At 37.1% G+C, this 27,872-nt stretch overlaps 1 protein-coding gene across 2 annotated transcripts in view; it reads right to left on the bottom strand.

Moving 5' to 3' along the window:
* The window catches only part of GRB14 (growth factor receptor bound protein 14), a 116,268-nt gene that overhangs the window by 46,133 nt on the left and 42,263 nt on the right, over nt 1–27,872 (bottom strand). Inside the window, exon 1 of one of the 2 annotated variants that reach the window (XM_047085630.1) lies at nt 15,339–15,401. The exons of the other annotated variant lie outside the window; for it this stretch is intronic. Within the exon in view, the coding sequence (XP_046941586.1) occupies nt 15,339–15,401 (63 nt within the window). Of the gene's footprint in view, nt 1–15,338; nt 15,402–27,872 lie in introns of those variants that run through there. 2 annotated transcript variants of the gene reach the window in all.

Here is a 27,872-nt window from a genome sequence, read left to right as displayed (position 1 = left end):
CCAGAACGTCTTCCCTGACTGCCCAAGCCTTTGTAATTTATATTATTCTTTTACATACTCTTATTTTATAATTTTCTATTTGCAGGCCCTTCTCCTCAATTGTACTAATAAATTTCTTCAAGGAAAATCTGTTTATTTACCATTTGACATCATATTTCAGGTACCTGGCCCAAGGCAGCGTATGTATGGCTTAATAAAGATCTTCGGAACAAATGAACTTTGTACCCCTGAAGAGCCAAAGCGTTTTGACATAGTAAGTACTCAATACCTATTTATAAACTTTAATTTAAAAATATTTTGTCACAAAGTGTATGATTATTAAATCGTAATGCTCAGTAAGTTCAAATTCTTCTCAATGATCCACAGATATACATGTTTTCTTACAAACAGTCCTAGGTAAGAATTGACTCAATATCGCTGTTTGTGGGCAGTTCTGAGTTTCGCAGTCATTGAGGTTGCTACATAAGGTCATATGAGAAAGGTCGTGAAAATACATCGCCAAGATCAGATGCAACTGTTTGACCTTTCACATCAATTCACTCGCTTTCTGGTTAACACATGTGGTTCACAAAGATCCCAAGATCTGCCTGTAATCTCCGTGTTTCCCCTGACTGCAAGCAGGGAGGCTAGTGTTCTTAAGGGCGTGTCCTGAGGACCTGTATCTGTGACAGACAACCGGTGGGATTCTAAGGGATGCTGTCCACTGCACCTCCACGTGCTCTGGCTGACGCTGACTGGGTCAGGCCCTGCTGCATGCTCCTGACAAAGACGACCACTCTTGAGAGGAAAAGAGGATCCAACCCTGTGACTGCTCCTTCATGTGCCACGATGATGAGCCACTGTCTCAGTTCCCTCAGAGGCCAGCTGGCAAATCTCACGTCAGGAGATGGGGGGCAAATGGGAATGACATGGAGGTCGCTGGGAAGGCTTCCCGACTACCCATGTTTTCTTACAGAAAACTCCCATCACCTGGGCTAACAGAAGTATGCCTCTTATTTTTCATGCTCTATTTTTTCTTATCTACTATATTTTTATATTAAAGGAAATAAATTAAAAAAAAAAACACAACTAGAAACATTCTGAAGCCTAAGCCAAATTCAAGTAGTGGGCAAGAACTGAACAAGAGGCAAAGGAAAAGGCATCTAACCAATTAGGAAATGCCATTATTTTCTTCAGACTATATTACTGCAAATTTGAAAGAAACAGGTTGCCAAGAATGAAGACACATAAATTTAGAAGGGCTAGGCCAACTCAAATTTTTAGAATAGGTGCATGTACTCATTTTAAAATAAATAACACCCACTGGAAGAAAAGCTTGGTACTTTTGTTCGAGTTCCATTTTAAATTTGTATTTTTTACCTCTTATTTAATTGACATTTATCCAAAGTACATATTTACCTAAGAATGATAAAATTATATTTTAATTGATATTCCACAGGAATAAATTCCTGTCATCTCTCAAATCTACTCAATAATTGTGAAAAATTCTTTATACCACAAAGGGGTGTCTTGGTTAAAAGTCTCACTTTATGAGTATTTATTTCTCCTTAAAATATACGAAAAAGGAAATGCTAATCTAATAAGCCTTAACTCTCTACTGGAGTTGAATATGCCTCTTGCCAAAAGTATTACTACACAAAACTGCCCTATGTAAGAAAAAAAGTCAAATCATCTGAAAACATACATGACTAGTATGGATTAAAATTAAGTTAAAAACTTTTGTGATTAGGTAAAAACAAGTAGCAGGGCTGTTCTTAAGAATTATTAGAGCAACATAATGGCATCCTGTTTCCTCTACACACTGAGTGGTAACAAAGAAATTTTAAAATCATATAATTACGCTACTTAATAAAGGGATATTATAATTTCAAGTTCCGTGATCTAAATTCCCAGCTTGCTTTATAAAGTGAAAAACGGGGAGAAAAATATTATTCATACTAATTGATCATTTGAAATTATATAGCAGCAGGAAGAAATCCTGCCTGACACTAAAAAAGTATAAGAACTTTCTTTGTTGCATCAATGACCAGATAGATACTTGACTAGCAAGAGAGACATGCACTGATAAGGCCGGTCTATAACATCCTAGCAGCATAAACAGAGCGAGTGCCCAAGGACAGCCAACACGGTACACACAGGCTGTGTTTAGGAAGCCCTGCCCGGTCACTGTAATCCTGACAGTCAGAGCAACCTTGGCCTTTGGAGTGGTTTACAGTTTGAAAAACTTCTCTGGGAGCATATGGCAACTAGTGAAATAGTACCACATAGGAAAAGTAGCCCCCGCAGGGGATATGCTGAAATGTGGCTGAAGCAGATCTCTGTTTTGGCTGACATCCTCCTTATCAAGACAGTTCATACACTTTATACTTCAACTCCCCTGACTGCCCTCCATAAAAGTAAGTGGAGGCAAAAGATTAAAAAATTAACATAACCCATTTTCAAAGCGGTAGACACAACAACATTCAAATATACAGGGATGGCAAGAAATGGTTAACTTTTTAGAAGAAAGCTTGAGGCCCCTAAAGCCTCAAGACTAAAAGATATAAAATATTTAAAAATCAAACAACGGCCATTTCTGAAAAAATAAAGGGATCAAATTTGAAAGTCAATCCGATATGTATCACCTTGCCTCCAAAGCACACATGGTAATCATCTGCTACAATCACTGGAAATTCTGATTCTCAGAGCAGATTATTCATAAAGCCTTAGGAAAGCTCTAGGCAAGGCCCCAACGGGCAGCCGTTCTGCTCCTCCCTGCAGACCCCAGGAATGTGACGGTATGGTATAGATAGTCCTTTCTCAGCCCGGATTCATCCTGGAATATCTGAGACAAACTCAGGACTGCCATCTGGTCATGCGGCAATGTTACAGAGCAGAAGGGAGCACCGGTGAGGAATTAATACAGGGTAGCTTTCCCCCATGTATCCTTGTTTTTTTTTTCAGAGGAGGGGGATGGAAGGTGGGATAATCACTCAGCAGATAAAAAATAAGCATGGATTATGCATAAATACATGACCAAGAATCCACAGAATGAAGTGAGAAAAATTTTTAAATAAAGAAAGAAAATAAGAAGAAAGAGCAAAAGAGGAAGAAAAAAAAAAGATCATTGGGGCATGGTTATCTCTTGTGCCAAAGTTTTTATTTTGGGAAAATTTAAATTTAACTTTTAAATTAACTACATTTAAATACTACATTTAATATTTAATTAGACACTGACTCTTATTAATTACTATTTAATTTACAATAACTTAAACATCACATTTAAATACTAAGACCTTACCATGAAGAAAGTATATAACTTCTAAAAACAAACATTAATTTATCCATTGTATCCACTAATTATCTATTTTGTTTACATATGGTTAATAGAAAGTAAGAAACAAGGCCCTTAGAGGTGTGACCTCAACTAGGTCCCAAGGAAAGTTTTATTTTCTATAGCTCGTTAAAAGTTTATCATCCAAGTGCAATAGGATTATAAAGCTATCTTTTAATGTTTCCATTTTTTACTCTATTATTTTTAACAGATAGGCAATGTACCTAAATCATGAGAAATATTTTTATATCAAGGTCAGAGTGGCCCTGGATTTTTACATTCTTCTACATAAAGGAATGCAGTGTCCTAAGATAAGAGAAGACAGTCTCAGATATTTTGAATTAAGTAACTCACTGTGTTCCCTTGAAGGAAATGGAAAATAATATATTCATTATTACTTATTCCAAATCTCTAGCAAAATGGCATACTTTAAAAAACAAAAACTGTTCAAAAGGCCCTAACAGCTCAAGGAAAGCTACTGCTTCTTTATGGCCACTCTGTTTTATTTTTCTAATTGTCAAATATTTATTAAGAGCAAAAGAGTACATGGTTTAGAGAAGTCAGGTAGTAGGATGTCTTCCATTCTCTCCATTAAAAAAGATATTCAATAACACATTTTACTTGAGCATGAGCAGCACAGGTTCAATTAGTTATAAGATATTAACTCAAAATACGTATTGCCACCAATATCAGAATTACAGAAACTGACTGGCACAAACTTGTCTATTCCATACCCTTGTGGCTCCTTTCAGATCTACGCCCTATAATCCTTTCCTTCTTCTCTAACTCCAAACATATTATTTTGTTTTTCTCAATTTCTTGAAACAGCCATGCTCCTTCCCGACACGGGGCCTTTGCATATGCTACTAGAGCTGCTTTTGTACACTATCTCCCCACCTTCTACTTTCCATCCCTCACATGAGCCATTATTTCTGCGGGGAAGTTTCAATGACCCTCTCAGTTTAGGTCCAGGCCCTTCATGCCATGTATGCATGTGCACAACCACATGATTACTATCCATCAACCTCCGCTGCTCAGAATGCTGCATGACAGCAGGGATGATGTCACTGTTTTCTTCCCCTTGTGTCTCTAGCAATTAGAACAGTACCTGGCACACAGCTGATAATCAAAACTATTCTTATAGTGAAAAATGAAGCCATCATGCATAGCCCTGCAGGAGACAACATTAGGCATTCCAAAACAGTAGCTTTGAAACCTCATAGGGTTTGAAAACCTCCAGGGAAGAAAAAATACCCGGAGACCAAAGAGAAAACACAAGCAAAGCTTTCATGAAATCTGTGAACTGAATAAAGGTGGAGAAGGTGACTTCTCTGGCCCATTTCAATTCTGGTATTCTATGAGAATTCAAAAAAAAAAAAAAAAAGGTCAGAGGACCTCTGGGCAGGACAAATATTAAATTTTAGGAGTAAAGACACCAAGGACTGAAGAAGCAAAAAACACGCATGCAACAAGAGACAGACCGCTTTGCCAAGAGCAGAGGCACGAAGTTATGAGGAGCGGGTGAGGAAGCTCAAGTGTCAGGAGGCATGTTCGAGAAGGCTCTTCACCCAGCACTGCGGACCACAGGTTTCCATCGGTGCAAACCAGCAGGGAGCCCACCACGGAAGGGAGCAGTTTTCAGATCCACAAATGACAGAATGCCTTTTCCCAATGGTTGGAAATACAGAATTAAGTTTTAAATGAAAGTTCACAAGAACATGTGTACAAATTGGTAAGAGAATAATGGCAAACAACCACATGGTCACCTAACCGTTTAGGAACCAGTTCAGCGACGAGTAACAGAACATCTACCCTACGAGGGTTTATTAACCAAACTGAGGCAGACGGTTCCGAGTTCCGTGAGGCAGATCCTTCCCTGAGTCCACAGTCCTCTAGGTCACAAGCTGGATCACCCCCACACCATCTCTGTAAAAACTCTGAACTTGTCTACATTTGTATGCGATTTCATCTCAGTGGGGAAATCACAGGGCCTGAGTGGATAAACACATAAACGAATTCAGAGTTAAAGGACCTGTGTTGCTGGGGTGCCTGTGTGGCTCAGTCAGTTACGTGTGCCAACTCTTGATTTTGGCTCAGGTCACGATCTCACGGTTCCTGAGATCAAGATCTGAGTCAGGCTGTGCACTGACAGCATGGAGCCTGCTTGGGATTCTCTCTCTCCTCCTCTGTCTGCCCCTCACCTGCTTGTGCACACACACTCTCTCATTCTCAAAATAAATAAACTTTTTTAAAAAATGGCCTGTGTTACTGGAGATACATGTAGAACTTCCAGAAGTTCTGGATATAAATTCAAAATATACGGATGGAGATGTATGATGTATGAATTTGTTTCCCATCCAGCATCAAGCCAAAGGGGCCCGGCGTGGAAATGCCCCAACGTTGACATTGCAGGGGACTGAGCACTGGCACACCTGACAGATTAGAATAGTAACACTGTCACATCATGGCCTGGCCAGTCTCCCATCCAGGAGAAGAGACCCAGTGTGCAGGCCAAGGGGCACGCAGAAAGTCTCCCTGATACCCCTCTACCCTCTCTGAGACTCCAACTCTGTTCTTGACCCTTTTTGCCCTTCTTCTCAGGCCAAGATCTCTACAGGCTGCTCCTTCTCTTCTCCCTCATGGGTAGCCAGAAAGACTCAAGTGGGGGTTCAGTTTTGTGATTAAAAAACTGGAAGCCCTTTCAGTGTGCTCTGTTATGTGGCAGGGGGAAAAGGCAAAAGAAACAGCTCCAATTTCATTATAAAAGAAGGCAAACACTAAAAATAAAGTCTAAAGATGTCCTAAACCACGCACACACACATCTACATATGCATATATGCGTGTTATTTTAGGACCTAAATCCAATATGAATAAAGAGGGTCAAATCCCAAATCCCACACTAATGTTTCCAGTGACTTCATCAAAAGAGTGTTCTCTGAAGCCTCAGTGTTTTTAAAACTCATGTAATTCTTGTGAAGATGCCAGTGCTGACTAATTCGTCTTTGAAGTAAAAGAAAAACCTTCACAAGTGCTAATGCTTATTCATATTTAAAGCAGAAAACCACTGGTCATGCTTATGTTGGACACAATGTTATTCCCGTATCTCGTTTCAGGGTTTAAGCAATCATTTATTCCCAGAATACCCATAAGACATGTCTAGGCAAAAAAGTGAAAAAACAGTTTCACACAGTGAGAAGGACAAGTTGGGGAGGGGTGGAAAAAGTGTTAAGAAAAGGGAGGGGGAAACATGAAGAGTAGAAAGAAAATGTTTATTAGTGCCCAGAACACTGGACTTTTTATTGCAATTCTTGGGTTGTCTGGCATCAGTTGAAGCACTTTCAGGAACTGCCTTATTTTACTAATTTTTAAAAGCACATCTCCTCACATTTAACTTGTCTGAAACTTGGATGTAACTTACCATCAGTGGTCTGTCATAGTTTCATTGGAAACATAGAACATAATGATGCTTCTTGTAACTTAAGGTGTCACAGGATCAATGAAATGTGCTATGCTGTCTTTCTGGGACATTTGGGAGATATTATTGTATAAACTTATAATAGCACACAAAATATCACTTTCTAGACTTAACACTCCCATGCTGTGTCAGCACTAGGAGCAAGTGATTTATAACCATTTTTGTAATTTTACCTTTCCTTCAATTTGCTAAATATTTATTTTATATCAGTGTAAAACATGTATAAAGCACATTTGTGTACAAGAAATACAGCCAGTGCTGCTTGAATCATAAAATATGAAAGGTCAAGAGGACTCTTGGACAACATCCACTGACGTCCTCTCATTTTACAAACAAAGAAGCCGAGACTGAAGAAGGTCTGACTTGCTTGGGATGCTAGCTGTTCCCCGGCACAGCCAGCCAGAGTCCCTTCTCTGGGCTCCGACCTGCCTCGGTTCTTGCCACTCTGCTCCTCCAACTTCCATGTGGCTGTAAGCCGCTGCTTCTACACGCCATCTCAGATGAAGTGCTAGATAACTAAAAACCACAATATAAAAATGCACGTATGTGCCAAAGCACCTTGCTTTTGGAATATCAAGACAGGTTGTTCCTTGTTTCACTTTTCTCCATATTAACTTGCCGGAAATCTGCATGTCCTGCAACAGCCAGCAGAGGGAGTCTTTACTTCTCAGCGTGTACAAATAGAGAAAATAACGATGTTTTGAAAATTACAACTTTAACGTTCTTAACCCTGTGCAGGTACTATCATAATTACAAGCTTTTAAAATGTTTAAAGCTATTTTTAAATATTCTTAACAATTGGAATTTTTCAGATCAATCATGTACATCCTAACTTCAATAAGGATTTTTTGGAATATATGTATACACACACACACACACACTGTATATCAAGTCACCTCAGCAAGAATCCTTCCTGGAACTCAAGCTGGAGTTAGTCTGGTACTTAGAATGGTAATTTCAAAACATTTCTTTGAATCTTGATAGAACTACCCAAACTAATTTATCTTCTGAAACTATAAAATCCCTGAAATTTTCACTAATATAACTGAATGTATACGTCTAACCGTACGTGGCCGACTAGGAAGCGTTTATAATCACTTTCTAACAATGGTGTTTTTGCCAAAGACGATTTTTGAATTCCTCTTCTTTAGGAACAGTCTGAAGAGCAACTGTTTTTGATATCTTACAGGGGTAGAAAATCTTGACCCTACCCTCTCAGAGGGTTTAATATCTGAAATTACCAAAAGCCTTGCTTCTTTCTTCTGCCAAAAAGAGATTCTTATTTTCTAGACTTGGCTTCCGGTGCTGGGGAATAGTCAGGAGAGCCAGCCCTGAGACTGCCCCCAGGCAAGGGTCTGAGACTATTAATGAGCCTATTTTTAATCTGCCTTCCTTGCCAAATGTGGACCAGGCACTGTGGTTCACAGAACAATGTGGGTCATGGCCCTCATTCATATGGAGGTTCAGTCCAGGTGTTCATGGTGATGGTGGACTTTGCAGTCCGCTCTGTGATCAGATCCTCAACCACCAGGTTACGAGTTAGATTCCTCATACTAAAAATTGGCAAACTGCTGGCAAACTGATAGGGCTCAATTAATATAAGTGATTTTTACTGTAAATTTTTGAAAGCAAATAAGGCATTCAGTAAGTCTCAGAGGCTTCTCCAGTACTATTGAGCGCTGAGGAACTCTGACATAGGGTTTAGTCGCTACACCGTTAGGGCAAGATTGAGTACACAACCAGATAAAATGACAAGAGGAAGAAGAGAGATAGGCAGAAAGGTGAGACTGGTCCAACCAAAGGACTGCAAGAGAGGGCAGAGAGCTCTTAGTGGCAGATGGAAAAGGCCCCGCCGCAAGTGAGCCCACGCGGCTGGGAGAGGTGGCCTCCTGCATGCACGGAGCTGGCCCGGAACTCAGTCCTGCCTGGTCACGGACCAGACGTGTGCTGTGGGCAGCACTTAACTCCTCCAAGCCTCACACTCCTCGTCCCAAACTGGAATTGTCCACTAATCCTGTAGGGTTCTTATGAGGACTAAAGAGAATGTGTAATCAGTGCTGGACACGTTAGAGCTGCTTTCATTTTATGGGTATGTGTTGAGGGCAGTGAGTACACAGAGTTGCCCACAGCAGCAAGCTGGAGCTGGATAAAGGTAATGACGATGCAGGGTGGACTCTGAGTGGCTTTTCACAAGGTATAAAACCAGGGGAAAAGGAAGTGAATGCAACAGGGTCGTGAATGTAGAGAAGGAAATGCCAATAACAGGTGAGTATTCAAACAGTCCAATTCTATTTTTTCAAACATCGTGTTTATTCAACTAACAGTAATTATATACCAATGTTGTACCTGCCCCATGTTGGGCACTTGAGTCCAGTGATGATCAAAAGTGACACTGCCTCTGCCATCATGTAGCTAACATTCCAGCAACATCACTTTTATCTACTGAGACAAATGTCTCTATATTAGGCACAATTTTACCGCTTTCAAATACATAACCCAGAAGTTCCTGCCTAATATTCCCCAGGACAGTGAAAAGAGAAATAATCGAACCTATCTAATTATATTTAAATCTATGGTCCCAGCTTAAAAGTAAAAATTGTCAGCATATAATAGTTGGATTATTATTTTTTTAATTCAGTTACAGCCCACCTAAAGTTACAGTAAAAGAGCTGAGGGAACCAGCATGTGAAACACACATTGCCTTCCTCTCCCTGGCTGTAATATATCAAGGACAACTACTTTTTGTTTGATTCATTTACTACAAGGATAACTACCTTAATAGGACAGGGCACAAAACAATTTATGCTCATTGTAATAGCGAGATTTTAAACTGTTTATGAAACTAGTAAAACATGCCATTTCACAGATGGGGGTGGGGAAGAAACTCACATTTTTTCGAGCTTCTACTACGTGTCAAGTATTTCTAAATATTTATCCAACTGCTCTGTGAGGAAACATCCTCATCCCCAGGACAGAGAAAATGATCCTCAGAAAAGTTTCAAGGAAGGCACCCAAAGTCGCACCACTGGTCAGTGACAGAGCTGAGCTCGAACTCAGAGCTGCCTGGCTCTAAAACACACCAACATTCTCTACTGTAGCTCACTTCCTAAAAACTCACTTCTCAGAAAAGGAAACATTTTGTGAAAACACAAAATCCATTTGTCTCTGTGTTACCCTTCCTAGGTGGATATGCAACAAAGGTACCCTGTATACAACAAAAAGGGCAGAAGAAAGGATGAGGTTTAGCAAGAATGAGAACTCCGTGTAGACAGAAATAATACTGTACTGGTTACCACTTCACAACCTTACCTTCCAACCAAGGAAGCCAGCCGTCTGTGGGTCTCCATTACCCTCCCCTGCTCAGGAAATCTACTCTCTCCCCCACTTACTATACCTTCTACTACCCCCATACAAGTAACAGAATACATTTGTTCAAAAAGCATAACCATAGAGACAGGCGCCTGGCTGGCTCAGTCAGTGGAGCATGAGACTCTTGATCTCGGGGTTGTAAGTTTGAGCCCCATGTAGGGTGTAGGGATTATTAAAAATAAAATCTTTAAAACAAACAAACAAAAAAGCAAAGCCATATTTTGTACCTGAAAACACAATAAGAAAAATCCAAGGGAGAAATATTTATTGAATGTCTAATATGTTGGAGGCACTTGTGGTGGGGATGGCTAGCTGCCCACCAAGAATCACTGTTCCCCTCTCCCTTCCTGAAGAGTCCTGATTCTAACGAGAAGAACAGTGTGTGGAGCTCAAGGCCTCCACTTCTTGGCTCCCCCTGTATCCAGGACTGACCACATGACAGAATCTTGGCCAGTAAGATGAAGCAGAAGCTCCTGGTTACCTCAGGGTGGCAGTTAACATCTGACAGAGGAGGCCAGCACGCCCTTGGTGCTTCCCATTCTGTATGCCAGGAATGTGAGCAGGATGACTGGAGATTTGCATTCCTCTTTCCATAAAAGGAAAAGAGACCCACACTAAGGAAGATACAACAGAAAGCAAGAAGAAGTTTGGTTGCCTGAGGACATTGTGGGGCTGCTACATTAGTTTTAGACTGAGTCTTCTGGTAAAGTGAAAGAAAAATAAATCTCCTCCCCGTTTAATGCACTGTCATTTCAGTTTTCTGGGTATGTGAAATAGAAATTCAGCTCATAACTGACAAAGCACTTTATTTAAGGAGTCTCTTAAATTTTTAAAATCTAGTGGTAAGACAAAAATAAAAACAACAACAACAAATTTTGAAAACCAGATAGTACAAGACCTATACATTAACACACACACACACACACACACACACACACACACACACACACACGGTAACACAGAGAACACTAAAAGTCAACTCTAAATAGCCAGAAAGCAGAAGATACATAACTGTGGATGGCTAATGAGACTTCAGTATCATAAAAGATGATACTAAAATTGATGTCACATGGCAGTACATACTGGATTGGGAAGTAAGCAACAAAGGCATGTCCACTGATCCTGAATCAAGACACCACCAAGATAGATGTGCTGAGAAAGTCTTAAAAGCTTGAGCTGGGACACAGACAACAAACAGCCTTTGGGAAAGCAAACAGAATCCTGGAGTTGTCTATAGGCCACGGAGCACAAAACTGGGGGCAGAAGTACAGAAGGACAAACATCAAACACTGTTTGGAGCACAAGGAAGAAAGCCATGTACTGAGTGGAGGCTTCACAGGAAGCTGGGGAAGAAGCCACGGGGCACACAAGCCCTGAAGCTCAGTGAATGCTACACACATTTGGACTGATTCTGTATATATTTAAAAGTTTCTGGGCAAAATAGTGATATGATAATCTGTATTCTTTCACTTTTTACAAAACTATTTTTAGAAAGTCATAGCAATGATTCTAACTGTATGAGGAAGGAAATGAATATAACATAAACTATTCTCTTGTATAGACAGAGAATTGAATCTTTGGATAAATGGCGCTGCTCCATATTATACTCATGAATTTCAGATTTTCAAAAGGATTTGAATCTTAAGGAAAATATATTCAAGAAATTATCCCTTCTTTCTCTGAGACTTCAGAAGATGCTTTAGGATCTTGTGTGCTTACGAACATCTCATAATTGTGGTATGGATAAATAATGGAGAAATGCTTGTAAACATAATTCACAAAACTCTATAAATCTGATAGAGGCTTAGAACATGCCTACCCATAAAATCAGAAAATGGACATCTGGCCTTCTGATCTTGAAGGCTCTCTATAAAAAGAATAGGAATTTTATATTACACTTAATATATATTTTACAATGCTTGAGTCTTTTGTTAATTCTCTAGGACCTTAAAATAGTTTCTTGATGTACTGTACCAATCTAGAGCTCTGGGTATAAATGCTCATTCTCTCTCTCTCTCTATCTCTCTCTCTCTCTCTCTCTCTCTCTCTCAGACACACACACACACACACACACACACACACACACACACTCTTTGCTGCTGACAATTGCTTTCTGAATAAAATGTTTTCTACACTAGAACATATGGGAGTTGGTGGAGGTGCAGAGGGAGATGAAAGGATTTGCCTAAGCTAATTCCAGACTAGAAGTTGAATGGCAATTATACACCCCATAAGGCAATTTCATTAACATATTAATTTCAGGAGGTAACACATATCTAGGAGAAACACACTGAAGTCACAAGACCTAGATTCTATTTCTAGCTTTGCCATTGACCTTCTGAGTGACCTTGCATAAGTCACTCAACACCCAAGAGACTCAGACTTCTCTCATCAGAAAAAAAAAAAAAAAAAGATATAACCTAGTAGTTCCCTGAGAAAAATGCTATGAGGTAAAATATTCATTCAGAGCATTTGGTGAGGATGTAACCATTTCTGAGAGATATGATGAACCCTTCTTCACTAGAACCTTGGTGAACCAGAATCAAGGAAATAAGACCCTAATAGAATTGGAGGACACAAAAAATATCTTTCCTAAAATTCACTTGATAGAGAATCTACCAAAAATCCCTGTCCCTCAAAGATCAAAGTGTATTTGATCTTCTACAAAAAAAAAAAAAAAAAAAAAAAAAAAAAAAAGACCCATACTGTGTTACAGGCCATGTTTAAAGTTCAAGTTCCCAGCCACTCTCAGGAGAATCTTAAGGCCATTTAGATCACATACACAGACTGATAACAAAATTATCCCCTAGTGCTATTAAGCATTTTCAGAAATGCCCTCAGCCTTTCAAATGATTAGGATTCCAACTGGCAAATTATTTTTCAAGAGCCACTCATGCAGGATGAGCAAACTTTATGGCAAACTTACGCAAAAGGCACTTGCTGCCTTGTTAGGAAAACAAGAAGCTGCCCCCAAAACACTCTGAGAAATGCTGGTACCAATTTGTAAGATCACCTTAAATTTTGGTGCATATGGAAAATGACAAGTTAATTACAAGTATGGAATAATTTTCAATCTTGGAGAAAAAAAAGTCATGGTGCAACCAGAGCAGATGGATGTTTTCTAGTTATAAAAATGCCCAATTCCTAAAGTAAGAGATGTTAAGATTTTCGGGATAGTCTTCTAGATAAGGGGCCTTCTAGGGGTTAAAATGCCAGGACAAAGAAATAGTGTAAGTACCTTCAGCAAATGGTGATGTCCTAAATTACGTGGAAATTTAATATGTGTACTCGCTGGAAAGGAATAACATGGACTTGGGCACAATTACTTATGTAATTATTATAATAAAAACCTGACAAGCAGCTTATTATAAGAGACCAAGAGAAATCACAATGATGTGACCATCGGCAGCTCAGACTTAACACCAATTATAATCACAGCTTTCCAGAATATTCTTGTTCTGCTATTTACCAGTCAGTACTGGATTTTCTAGCCGAGTTTTATTCATACGAAGTGCCCTGGATTAAGTGCTCAAAGTCCTTGAAAATGACAGCATCTTTTTCTAATGTTTTAATACTCTAAAAAAAAAATAAATGGTTTAAATATTTTAACTATGAAAATACAAAATATATTATTTGATTCACAGAATTACAGACACAGGTAAGACTGCAGAAAGCTTTTAATGAAAATCCCTCAGCTATTATGTTACAGGTGAAGAAGAAATGACCGCGAGCTTAAGTGACTTGCCCAAGGTCACGCAGCTAGTAAACAGACAGCTCAGGTAGTATGCTTCCTACCACACCAGCATGTCATCCAAAAGAACATGATGGAAGCTTCTTGGTATATCAATTGGATCAAGAACTCAGACATAAGAACACACATTTGATACATATTAGTATACTCACATTCCAGTGAGTCAGGGAATCTATATATACAGTCACTATTAATGCTAAGTCTAAATCAAAATAAAGATTCAAGCTCAAAGCAAAGTATTTTCAATTAAATTTGCTCAAGATGAGAGAAAAAGACATGAAGAAAGATAAAGAACAAATGTTGGCAAAATCACCATATACAATTCCAATGCCAAATAAAATGTCCCTAGTGAATAAATGGGTTGACTGTGTAAGAAAATAAACTGAAAACCTAAAAATTAAAAACAATAAAAAAGATACTTTTCTTTTTTTTAAAAAAACACCTTAATTGTTACATTTGTCATATTTAAACAAATTAAACCATGACCTTTGACTTACGGAATACACTAATAGCTAACTAACAGTTAACTATTAAAAGTCAGGTACGGAAATAAACATTAGTTTCTAGCGTCACCAAAACCATTCAGAAAGCATATCACCAAAAATGTGGGTTGGTGCTTTTGTTTTCTATACTGGAGATTTGATTCTTTAAGGATTTAAATGCATTGTTCTTATTTGGTGTATTCACCAGAAAAGTTTAGTATTATAAATACTACATCGCATGTTATACTTATCATTACCTTATAAAATACGATGCTGCAAGTAAGACACGGAAATAAACTTTACAAAAAAACAAAAGATACAATATTTTCATACACAGGATTGATTGCATTAATAATTAACAGAAACCTCTTTCACAAGGGAATATAATGGAAAGTTTTTCTTAAGCAAATAGGCAGCAACTCAATAGAAATTGGTAGAAACCAGAGGCTAATAAACCGGTACCATATGGTTAAACAGTAAAACAATTATATAGTCCATTCAACAATGAAGATGGATGTATTATGAATTATAGGGAAACAAAGAAACTGCTTCTCAGTACACAAATATAAAACATAATAGCTAGCAGATTTTCTACTGAACTAAAGGCAAAGAGGCCTGAAGTTACAGAAGGAAAAAAAAAAAAAGCAAAAGCTTCAAATACTCTCTAAATCACAATGCCCTGAAATCGAGACCAAACTGCTTTTCCATGGAGTTTTTTTTTGTTTTTTGTTGTTGTTGTTTTTTTTTACCACAGAGACATTCTGGCACAGCATTTTCCCCCTTTTGTCTAATTTCAATAATATACCCTTTAATTACCTCTAGCCTCAATGAATGACAATCTCTCTCAGGATATGTAACTAAAGTTTCCAACATATTAATAAACACACGGTAGCAGAAAGAAAGAAAAACAGCAAAACGAAAAAAAAAAAGGCAAAAGAAGTCACATACCCTTTTCTGTAGGACTATTGGCGTTATTGCAGGCAGAGTGACTCTTCTCGCACTCAGACTCATGCCTGCTCTTCGTAGAATGATCCCCTCTTGTAGATCATGGACGAAATGAAAGAAATCTTTTACAGTTACTACTTGGGAATCTCAGGGCTCAGTGCAAAGAAACTAGGAAAGTAATAAATGTCACTCTGCTTATGTGATTCCAATCTACCCAAAGCCAATTAAGGATGGCCGTGGGACAGGACAAGGCAGCAACCAATCAAAGCCGGGAAAACTCCGCCTTTGTCCTTGGAAACACATTCTGATACTTTTGTTTATGATATTTAAAGAACCAGATTAACAGGCATCTAGTTCACTTAACTTTTTTTCCAAAACAGTGCAATTTAATGCCATCTTTGTTGACTAAGCAGTTATGTCTTTAGTTTACTAAAACATTTCAACATATGGCAGATAAGAAACTGTTTACATTGGTCTATTTAAAGAACTTAAATATGCAGATGAACTTAATTTACTTGTGCAACTCATAAATTTGATAAATGGGTCGATTGCTACATATTATATAAGGCACAAAAAATCCTGAGGTTAGAATTGGTCCCAAAGTATTAATTTACGTGTTATATAAAAGGTTATTAATATTCATTGATGCATTTCATTTCTTTAACAGCTAAAATTTTTGTATTATGGGCTTTTCAACTATCCTTGAGGTTACACACTTAAGTATTTCTGTTAAATATTACCGTAACAATCAACCTAGAAATAATGTTAAATTTAAAAAGGGCATTAAACCACAATATATGAATTGTAAATGCTTATCAGTTTTTAAAAAGCACAGACCTGTGTAACCTAGCATATTTCATTCAATTAAAAGTATTTAAGCAATAACCATTGCTCAATGCAAATTCAAAATTTTAACAGGCATTTGCCTTTTTTCTTAAAATAATTGAAAAGTAGAACATCTGGGGGGATTGGAGGAGCGTCAAAGTGAAATCATTGGTGGCTAACAAGAACGTTTTCAATGAAGTCTAAATGAAGATTAAAAGAAACACTCAAAATGATAAAAAGTATCACAGTATTGAAACTAATCAGAGCTACTGTAATTATAAGATCCCTGCTGTACTGATGACTTAACAAGCATCTACTTTGTGTTCTTCAACTGTGACACATGGAATAACCCACTGTATTCGGTACAAGGGAAACTCCTTGTAATTGCTAGATTACAAGGTGGCTGTTGTATAGTAACAAGGCAAAATGGAAGATTCTAGGCATCTCAGACACAAACTTTCCATTTCATTATCTGGACTGCTACTAAGCAGGGTTCACTTTACTGCTTTATTTTGGGTGTGTTTTATATGCACAGTGATCTCCTGTTCCTAAAAAGAAAAAAAGACACTACAAACTCTAGGGTTCCCTACTTTGAATTTCAAAACCTACATAGATCCCTCACAATGGTAGCTAGGGAGGGAAATCCACTTAATATAAAAAGTCACAGGTGGATCTAATTTGGGGCATTCATTTGATCCTTATCCAATTAGGTTTATCGTGGCCTTTTAAAATAAAAAAATATCATTAAAAATCTAGTAATACTAGGATGGGAGTTACCATTTGTAAAGTGAAAGATTCTGGTTTAACCTTGAGTCACTTTTTTGGCAGGCCAGCAATAACAGAGCCCACAGTAACTACGTAATGTCAAGATTATTATCTATAGTATTTGGCTTTTTCTTTCTCCTTTTCTCAATTTAGTCTTTGAATATTACAAAGATGTGTTATCTCTGGTCTCAAAAAAGGAGTTCCACCATCATCAAAGCAGTTCATGTCCCTAAATAATGAGGCAAAGTACCCACTATATGTTAGGCAGCGTGTTAGGTGGTAGGACCATATTGTTGAATAAGACACGGTCACTATCTCAAAGTGCAATAGAGATCATACATTTTTAAATTAAAAAAAAAAATCATACCCAGTACTGGGTTAGGTGAGTCTAATGGTGATGAGATGTCAAGTATCAAGGATGCGCCAAGGTAGAAGAAACTATATACATCATAGGTGAGATTACCACTTCAAGGAAGAAATGACATTTTCTTTGAAAAGTGATTGGGAGAAAAGAATACGTAGAACTTGATAGCTGATAGGGATACAAAGTGAGGTTCTCAAAGCAGAGTCTGCATTTTGAGGTCTAGGTGAGTGGGAAGTCAAAGATGCTGTTTCACTTGACACTATAGAGCTTTTTAAACACTAAAAAAATCCTTCAAGTCAAAATGATGCCCAGGATCTATATTTATTGCAGTGCAATATACCTGCCCTATAAGGGCTTAAAAAAACCCTTGACAGACAACTCGTGTGATAGGTCATCTCTTTGGAACACTTGAAAATTGAAGTTTAAAAAATTCCAGTGAAAACCATGAAGAGCAAAGTGTGGCATTTTGTGACTCTATGTTGCCAGAAAGGTCATTGTCTTTGAAAAATGAAACTTACATACACTTTTTCCTCGTCAATAGGCAAAAAGACTAATGAGATGACATTCACACTTAAGACAGGCAGAGTCTCCTTTTTCAGTGATCCTTTCCAAGTGTTCATATTGACTGTGTTTTATCTTACTTCTTACTTATTATAGACACTGACTCAAAATTTAACTTTAGCCTATGCCTTTTTTACCATTATTATAAATGACTTTCACACTCACTAACCTTGTCACCTGACCCTTAGTTTTTTTCAGCTTCTGCAAAATGAGGATAAAAACCCATGGCCAACAATTTTAGAACTGCTGTGAGGGTCAAGAAAACCAAGCTTGTGTGGGCCTGGAAGAGACCGAGGCAGCTGCTGAAAATGCTTTGCTGTCACAGAGAAAGGGGCCTAAGATGCCCCTTTTCCTTAGACTGTGGCTCAGGGTCCTTATTTCCAAAACTGAAATTTGATAAAACAGGATTTTGAGCTTAATACAGCAGGATCCACAATGAAATATATAGGACAGCACTGCACATTACTTTGGTTCTTGCTCAGTATTTTGATAGCAATAGAGTACATTTTGCCCCTCAAAAGATGCATATCAAGGTTTCAATTGTGGATTAAGAATACCAAAAAATAACTATTATTATGATTATTAATACAACATATGTGAGCACCTAATATGAACCAGGCACTGAGCTAGTTTTCATTGAATCCTTATAACAACTCTATGAGGTGGGCACTAGCTAGTCAATAGATGAGGAAACAAAGGCCAGAAGAACAGATAGCTAAGAAATGGTTTCAGATATAAGTACATATTGCAAAAGAACCCGCCCAGGTTCACAAAGTGCGTAAGTCAATGAGCCACGGTGAAACCCAGATCTGGCCTTCTCCAGGACACCCCACTATTCCACGCTACAATATTCTTTCCCACATTGTACTATATAATTTGATATAATATTAGCATAAAATATCACCATACAGTCTTTGTTTCTGATGTACCTAAGCATGTGTTATCTTTACTAAGTCAATAAATATGTGTGAAGGGCCTTACTAGGTGTAAAATACTATGCTATTTGCTGTGGGGAATTCAAAGTTGATAGCTCCTGATTCCTGCTTACCAAAGGAGCTGACCCATGACAACATGTAAACCATCAGTCAGAGTAGTGTACAAGGTAGGATCGGAGCAGAAGAGGATTCTATACAGGTACCAGCCAACCTCTAGGTTCCCAGCCTTTCCAACTTCTCCCACTCAACATAAACAAAGCTTCCTGTAGCTCCCAAAAGCACATTCTGTATGTCTACCTCTTTGTTCCTAACGTTTGCTCACTAAACCCCACCAATCTTTCAAGGCCCATGACGAGACATACCTCTTCAGAAAGTGTCACTGATCCTGTTCTTGCGAACATCTCTCTCTCTCTTTTTTTTTTCCCCACTAGTTTACCTTAGAATTGACCGGTGGAGAAGAAGGGAGACACAATACACGCACATAAGTTACCTATTAAGAATTAGGAACTTTACATATGTTATTTTATTTTATTGTGACAACCTGGTAAAGCAAGTATTATTTAATCCTGTTTTACAGATTCCAACCATATCCATCTTTTCCATCCTCTCTCTTTACCTTTTGTCATACACTAATTGAGTCAAGCTACTATTTCTTATGTGTGTGCACTTTCTATCATTTAGAATGTGGGCTCCTGGGAGGTAAGAACAGGTCTAATTTACCATCATGTTGACTTACCCAGTGGTTTTATACCAAAAAAATCAAATGCTATAAGCCAGAAGAATGGCTCTTGATTAGTAAGTGCTACAAATACTTCTTTGGCCAAGAAATCAACCAATCACCTGCTTTACACAAAACATAACTTGCTCTGCCCCTTCGTCTTCCCCCTCTACATTGTGCTATCGTGCCTCCCATTCTGGGGCAGCTCATTGCCTCTCCAGGTTCATCATCTCCCACAAAATCTCAGATCAATACTCACCCCTCCAAGAAGTCATTCCCCCATCTAAATTATACTACTCCTTATTTTGTACGTTTAAAAAAACTTTTTTTAGTCTTTATTTCTGAGAGAGAGAGAGAGAGACGTTTATTCATTTTTGACACAGAGAGGGACAGAGAGACAGAGCATGAGTGGGGGAGGGGCAAAGAGAGAGAGAGAGACACAGAATCCGAAGCAAGCTCCAGGCTCTGAGCTGTCAGCACAGAGCCCAATGCCGGGGCTCAAACTCACGAACCACGAGATCATGACCTGAGCCAAAGTGGGATGCTTAACCAACTGAGCTACCCAGGCACCCCTGCACATTTTTAAAAATTAAACTTTTCTATTGCTCATGTCTTACTCTGCACAGACTAATCCATTGTTTTAATAGCTAATAAATCCTTCCATAGGCCGTGGTTTTCTGCCTAATGAAAATGCAGTCCTTAAGGGTGGGGCCCAGTCTCTTATTTCTTCTGCTGCTCCCAGAATACCTAGCAGAGTGCGTTCTGTACACAGTAGGCATTATGTTCAGTCACAATCAATGTGGAAAGACTAGTCGCTCCGGTTACATAGTGGACAAGCCTCCTTTCTCGTCTTAACAATTGCTAGCCTTATGATTTATTCTGAACAAAAGCACACAGTCTTCCTCACAGGAACATTTGGATATTCTTTTGCTACCTGACATAGCTCTACTAGTGGTCAGTAACGTAAACACTACATTTAACTGCTGTCCTAAGAACACCAATTTCAGATAAATCTTAAAATGTTTTATGATAGCAATTAATGGTCTAGATATTTAGACATAAACTCAGTACCTCAAGTTCTACCAGCTTATCTTACTCTACTAAAGGGCTTTGCTTCCCTGTGTATGTGACATGGCATCGGGCTTCTCACTTGATGAGGCTGATCTGATCTACCTCTATCCTATTTCTCCCTCTACTCTGACAGCTATTTCCTTCTATCAGGAATGGCTAGGATTTCTCACTGATTTAAAATCTGATAGAAAATTTCTTCTTTAAAAGAAATTACTGGATGAGTTATAAGCCCTAGTGATTATAAATATTACCAAACCAAGTTTCATTCAAAGCATTTTAAAAGTGCGTGGGTATTCTATAACTGACATAGTTTCTAGGAGCACTATGCCTGCCTACTAAGGGACTACGGTCTACAGGAGGGCAGATGGACACTTAAAAATAATTTCAATAAAGTGTTAAGTTCTGTAAATGACTATAAATAAAGTGGTGGAACTATAAAAGTAAAAGAGCTTAACTTCACCATGAGACAGCAGACATGTTAACACTGAGAAAAAGATTCCAGAATGAAGGTAATTCCAGGTAAACAAAACATACACAAAGATGAATCTGGAGAAACATGGAGGGAAGAGCCAGATAAGAATGGTCATTCTATGTCACGTGGAAGAATCTGACTCTCATCCGCAAAGGTAGCAATATTTGTTAAGATGTGAATTTACCTCAGAGTAGAAGATGAAGTGTGCTATTTCTGAGAATCCTAACTAGAAGTTAGGAAAACAGTGAGATGGACCTAAGTGAGTTCAAGAGAGAAATGGAAATTACCAAATTAGAAAGGAGTCAAGATTTCAAAGATGACAAGGAGGTAAAAACAGCAGGATCAAGTGGCCAAATACATACAAAAGTCATTAATTGTTTCTTATATATGAGCTTACAATATAAGTTTTAATTAACAAAAGTATAGGCTATAAAAAAGATAAACATCCTGTCTATGCCCTTCGTATTTCATATATTTTAAGGTTTTCTGAAGAAAAATAGTCTTTGAAATTTTGGAGAGATAAGATCAAGAAAGAGCTGAAACAGAAAACCAGCACCTACCTCTCTTCATGCTCCCAAAACCTTAAATTGACAAGAAGAAGGAAGAGGAACAAGAAAAAAAGAAGTATTTCCTTGGTAAGAAAAAAGAAATCCTATTTTTTTAAACGATTCTGGGATATAAGAAAGGTACTACGGCCGTGCATTAAAAGAATTTCTAGAAGCAGGGTGCCTGGGTGGCTCAGTCAGGTAAGCATCCGACTTCAGCTCAGGTCATGATCTTGCAGTTTGTGAGTTCGAGCCCCGCGTCGGGCTCTGTGCTGACAGCTCAGAGCCTGGAGCCTGCTTCAGATTCTGTGTCTCCCTCTCTCTCTCTCTCTCTCTCTCTCTGTCTCTCAAAAATAAATATAATTTAAAAAAATTAAAAGAAAAAGAATTTCTAGAAGCTAGAAGGTCACTGGGATGAGAGTGATAAGAACACATGCAATTACAGCAGGAATTTATGTATCAGAGAAATAATGGTGAAGAAATTAAGTTTAGAGTGTATATATATATTTTTTTTTAAATAGAAGTTTATTATAAATACTACGTAAATACTGAAGAGTAAAGGAATGAAGAATCTGAGGCAACCAAAACATCCCCAAAAAGAAAAAAAAAAAGGAAACATCTAAATGAGTAATTCCACATTAATAAACAGACAACCAAGGATTACTAAACATTTGAAGAAAATAGACAACAGGGAAAAATATAAAAATATGAACAAAAAAATAAACCCCTTCCCAAAATATCAGCAATAATTGAGAAGAAAATTAGAATTTTAAGTCTAATCGGACTCCTTAGATCAGGTGAAGATTCAAGGTGCTACAGCACTGATAAAACAGAATGCTGTGTTAACAGGAGAGATCAAAGAACCACAGACCATTCCTAGATATCGTAAATAGTATGGAAATACAGTAACATATTAATATAATAAAACTAAAAACTATTAAGTGGCATGGAAGATAAAGTTGAGAGAGAGTCTCCTATAATGTAAAGGTCAAAGAAAAGAGGAAAAAGGAAAAAACAAAACAAAACATCGAGGAACAACCCAGAAAGATAAACACAAATAAAATATGAGTCACAGAAAGAGTAAAAAAAAAAGTGTAAGAAATAAGAAAAAGGCAGAAGTTCCCCGAGCTAATGAAAGTTATAAACAATTAAACTAAAAAGACCCACAGAAGGCTAAGTAATTTCAATGAAAAAGGAGTCACGTTAGATAAATAGTGGGAAATGGGACAATTCCAAAGAGAAAAGATAAAATTCCTAATGCTTCCTGAGAGAAGAATTCATATTTACCTGCAGCTGTGAATATCAGACTGGTATCAGAACATAATCCTATTTCTCATCAATATCCTCCATGAACATAAGCACAAAAATCCTCAAAAAAAAAAATAAAAACCAGGGGCACCTATAATCAGTCAAGTGTGTGACTCCTGATCTTGGGGTTGTGAGTTCGAGCCCCATGGTGTGTGCAGAGATAACTTAAAAAACAAATAAAGACTTTTTTTTTAAAGGCAGAGAAAAATAATAAACACCAAAGGAAGTCAGAAATCCATCTCTGCAGGGAACATCATACCTCTGTAGCAGTGGAAATGATGATATTAAGAAAATTTCAGGGGCACCTGCGTGGCTCAGTCAGTTAAGCATCTGACTCTTGGTTTCAGCTCAGGTCATGATCTCCCAGTTCGTGAGTTTGAGTCTCATATTGGGCTCTGTGCTAACAGTGCAGAGCCTGCTTGGGATTTTCTCCCTCCCTCTCTCTCTGCCCCTCCCCCACTTGTGCATGTTCCCTCTCTCGCGCGCTCTCTCTCTCTCTCGCTCTCTCAAATTAAATAAACTTTAAAAAAATTATACTTTCCCATTTCCATTAACATAGAAGAATTAAAGACTGAAAAAAAAATCAAACACAGAAATGAAAAAGGTTCTTAGTTTAGTACTTGGACCTTGACTTTCCTTCTCATAAACATGTTCCAAGAACCACCCATTCCTTGAAGATGAACAATATAATGGAACCACTGCTGAATCCATACAAGCATCCTAATAATGGAGAGAAAGGAGAAAAGGTACAGGAAAAACAAATGGCAGAAGACTGCTTGCAAGAAAAGTTCTGCCAAATTTCAGATAAAACTTGAGAGCATAAATTTAAACCAAGAGTAAAAAGGAATGAAGCAAAATCATGTATGTTCACCCACAAACCAGAAAATTAAAAGCAGCAGGGAATAAACACCACAACAATAAGAGGAGATGAAACATTGGCTGGCAGAGCTCAAGAGATTTAACTGCTATGTACTGAAATCTACAGTGAGATCAGAGGTAAGGTAAACAGATGACAGATACAAGAACAGCCAAAGAGAGAAGAGAAACTGTTTTAAATTTAAGAAGCATTAGAAACAGAGATCTGAAGACAAGTTAAGGAGATCTCCACACCTATAACTAGAATCTCCAAAGAAGAAAATCAAAATCATCGAAAGGAATACATTCATGAAGATAAAATATAAGAAATGTTTTTTTAATAAAACACCTATTGAAAGGGCGCACTTCCCCCAAGAAACACCTTTTAACAGTAAACAGTAAGATACCTTACCAAAGTTACTGGACTTCAAATGTAAAGAATCCTTGGACATCAAGACAAAAAAAGCTCTAGTAGCTGTAAGGGGGGGATCCACCAGGTGAGTACTTATCCACAACAGTCAACAACACGCTTAGGTGGACCCCACTGCCTCTGGTCACAGCACTGGATAGAGTAATGCCTGTGAAATCCTTGAGCAGAGAAATATAAATGAGATTTTAAAATCTAGCCAAACTCATTCACTATAAAGGCAACAGCGAATGTTCAAAAGTTTTGAACATATGCAAACACATAAAATCGTGTTCCCATGGGATTTTGTTGAGGAATTTACTAGAAGATAAACTGTAGTTATCCAAGAGATGGCTGGAAAAATCAGAGTAAAAGGACTATAATAAATACCAAAACTACTTATGGGACTAAATCACTATGTCATTATGTTGCTATAATAAAATACAAGCAGTATAAGCCTTAACAATGCAGAAACCATAAAACAAACAAAAAAAAAAGATGAAAGTCGAAGGAGGAAAAACATGGAATGTTACTCAGATCAAAAGATATTATTTAAAACTGATAAACCACAAAAGAATTTAAGTAAATTATTTTATAATGCTAAAATCAGCTGGTAGAAAAGGGAAGAGGAAGAGGAAAAATATTATTATCGCTCCTTACAGAGGATTAATAAATAAATCCTTAAATAAATAAGAGGATTAAGGTTTTTTATGTTGTTGCAGTCATGACAACAGAAACATAAACCTTTCTAATTAAAAGAACACAATGCTAAAAAGGCAGAACACATTGTGAATTCTTTTCCAAAAGCTGTAAGTTTTAAAATATAAAATAAAATAAAATAACAGTATTCATACTAAACTTTTATGTTATCTCAGTATTTAATACAGCCAAACTTACTCACTGAAAGGAAAAAAAAAACACTTTGCATTTGAATTATTAAGCAGATTCCACTCTATTCTGTGGGAGAAAGATAGGTATAACTAACTGAGTTTGAAAACAAAAGAATGGGTGGAGAGAAAGGGGAAAAAAGGAAAGAAGAAGGGGTGGAGAAAGAACACAGAGAGGCAGATAGGGAGGGAAGGAAAGAAAGAACACAGTGGTCGATATCATGCAAGACTGAACCCAGGACAGCACTAAAAAAGCAATGAAGATGACTTCATAATGCTGAATGATGTGAATCACAATAAAATATGTTGATTATATCTAACTGTCATATAATACACACATGTAAAGCATACAGTAAAGGAACTATAAGGAAAATCAGATAGAAACATTATTAACCAACCCTCTCAAACCATGAAGAACAAGCAGATTTTTTTTTTTTTTTTAAGTAGGCTCCATGCCCAACGTGGGGCTTGAACAGTCTCATGCTCTACCGACTGAGCCAGCCAGGTGCCCCAAAGAACAAGCAGATTAAAAAGTAGCTATAAATATAAAAAATAGAAATAGGCTAATATAATTAATAATATAGATTTGACTGTCGCATATTGAATTCTCAGATTAAATCAGAGATTGTAACTTCTCTTTAAGAAAGTGATTTTAAAAATAAAAATTTGGTCACATTTTAGGTCACAGATAAAACCCCCCAAAATTTCTGATCACAATACAGCAACATGAAAATTACTACTAAATCTGGGATTAGGGAGCATCTAAAAATTTTAAGACTCTTCACATAACTAAGAAAAAACAGAAGTGGCAGAATATCTGTATAGTAGTAATAAGGAATACAATGGAAACACTATAAATCACATCTTATACTGCTAAAACGGTTCCCATATTGTAATTCACAGCCTTAAACAACATTTCTATTAATAAACAAGAATGAAAACAAATTCATTAGCATCCAAAAATTAGAATATATCATTAAATTAAACCTGAGCAAAGCAGAAGGAATAAACTAATAAAGACAAAGGGAGAAAGTAAACTGGTAGAACTAATAAACAAGATCTGTTCTTTGGGGACAAAAATAAAATAGATAGTTAGGGAAACAAATCTAGGAGATAAAATAAAGTACCAACATATAAAAGAAGAAATAATACCAGAGAAATAAAGAATTAAAAGAATATTGAGAAACTACTTTTTCCATTTTATGAAATGATTAATTCTCTAGGGCAGTATAATCTACATATATTGAATCCAAAAAAACCAGACAATTTGAAGACATCGGTTACCATAGAAGAAAGCTGTCAAAGAGCCACCATCCCAAAGGGTGGGCCAGTCCCAGACAGTTTTTTTTTCACAGATAAATTCCATGTAACCTTTAACAAAGAGATAATTTCCTATGCTAGTCAAACTGTTTCAGAGTAAAGAAAATGTGCAATTATAACCAAGGAAGTTAGAAGAACAAGATCAGTGAGGAGTGTCTTTTCATACCTCATATACCCGATATAATATAAAGCTGCAGTCATCCATTTCTTAAAAAGGCACTGACACATCCATGTGTATATGCAACAGCTGGTATTGAAAATCAATGGAGAAAGGGTAAGACATTCAAAAAAGATTGTGCGCATTTGAGTAAACTAAGGGTACAGGTTTCTTTACCTAACCTGATATACTAAAATGGACTCCAAAATTAGAACACTAAGAGAAATTTCTAAAAATTAACTAATTCATAAACATGATGGAAGAAATAACCAAAAAAATGGTTTAATAATCTTGTGGTGGGAAAAGCCTTACTAAGTAAGACCTACAAGTCCTAAAAAAGGTTAACACATTTAACTCACAAATATTTGTAATGTTTATGGCATGAAAGACATACATAAAACTCAAGTGCAAGGCATAGACTGAGGGTATGTATGTGCAACATACTTGAGAGGACAAATATCCAGAATACACAAAGAGTTCCTAAAAATTAACTGAAAAACAAACCCTCAAATGAACTATGGGCAGAAATGGACACACAATTTAAACACACATAAACATATTAGACCACTGAATATAAAAACTTGAAAAGATATTTCTACTAATAAGAGATATGTGTGTTAAAATAAGGCATTTTCAGTACTGGACAAAAATTTAAGATGGATAATGTCAAATAATACTGACACCAGTGTTAGGAAAAGAGTGGTACTCTGAAACACTAATGAAAGAATAAATGACAACAAACTTTTAAGGAAGGAAAGTTGACAGCATCTATAAAAATCCTAAGAAGCCACAACCTTTGATATAAGTACTCTTTTTCTTGTTCTCTACCAACAAAGTAGCCTAAATATTCATAAAGGGATGTTTATAAATATATAAATGAAGGATGTTCACTCATCACTGTTTAGTAGAAAAAAATAGAAACAATTTATATATTGAAAATGGTAACATATTAATGAAATACATTGCATTGAGACTATGGAATTCTAGATAGCAACTGATAGTAGTAAGGTATGGATTAACAAAAAAGATTTTAAAATCATACTGTTGAATTTTTTAAATTACACAACAATAATTTAGTATGACCCTATTTGTGTAAAAACAAAGAAAATACCTAAAGTTTTATATACACCCACTAAGTATAAGAACGTAGAAAAAAAACTTAGAAGAATCCATGCCAAATTTTTAACAATGTGATCTCAAGGGAGGAAACTGAAATTAAGGAGAGATAGGATCATGAGTGGTTATTTTTAATGCATTTATTTTTATAATTTTATAATTATTTACTATTCCTGCAAAATTAAAACACAAAAAGCTATAAGGGGCGCCTGGATGGCTCAGTCGGTTGAGC

This window comes from Lynx rufus, unplaced genomic scaffold (assembly GCF_022079265.1).
Source record: "Lynx rufus isolate CCGP_SWC_20201006 ecotype Redwood Valley unplaced genomic scaffold, mLynRuf1.p SCAF_2, whole genome shotgun sequence".
Classification (NCBI taxonomy): Eukaryota; Metazoa; Chordata; class Mammalia; order Carnivora; family Felidae; genus Lynx; species Lynx rufus.
Note: the sequence above shows the minus strand (reverse complement) of the source record. Positions and strands in the feature narration are given on the sequence as shown.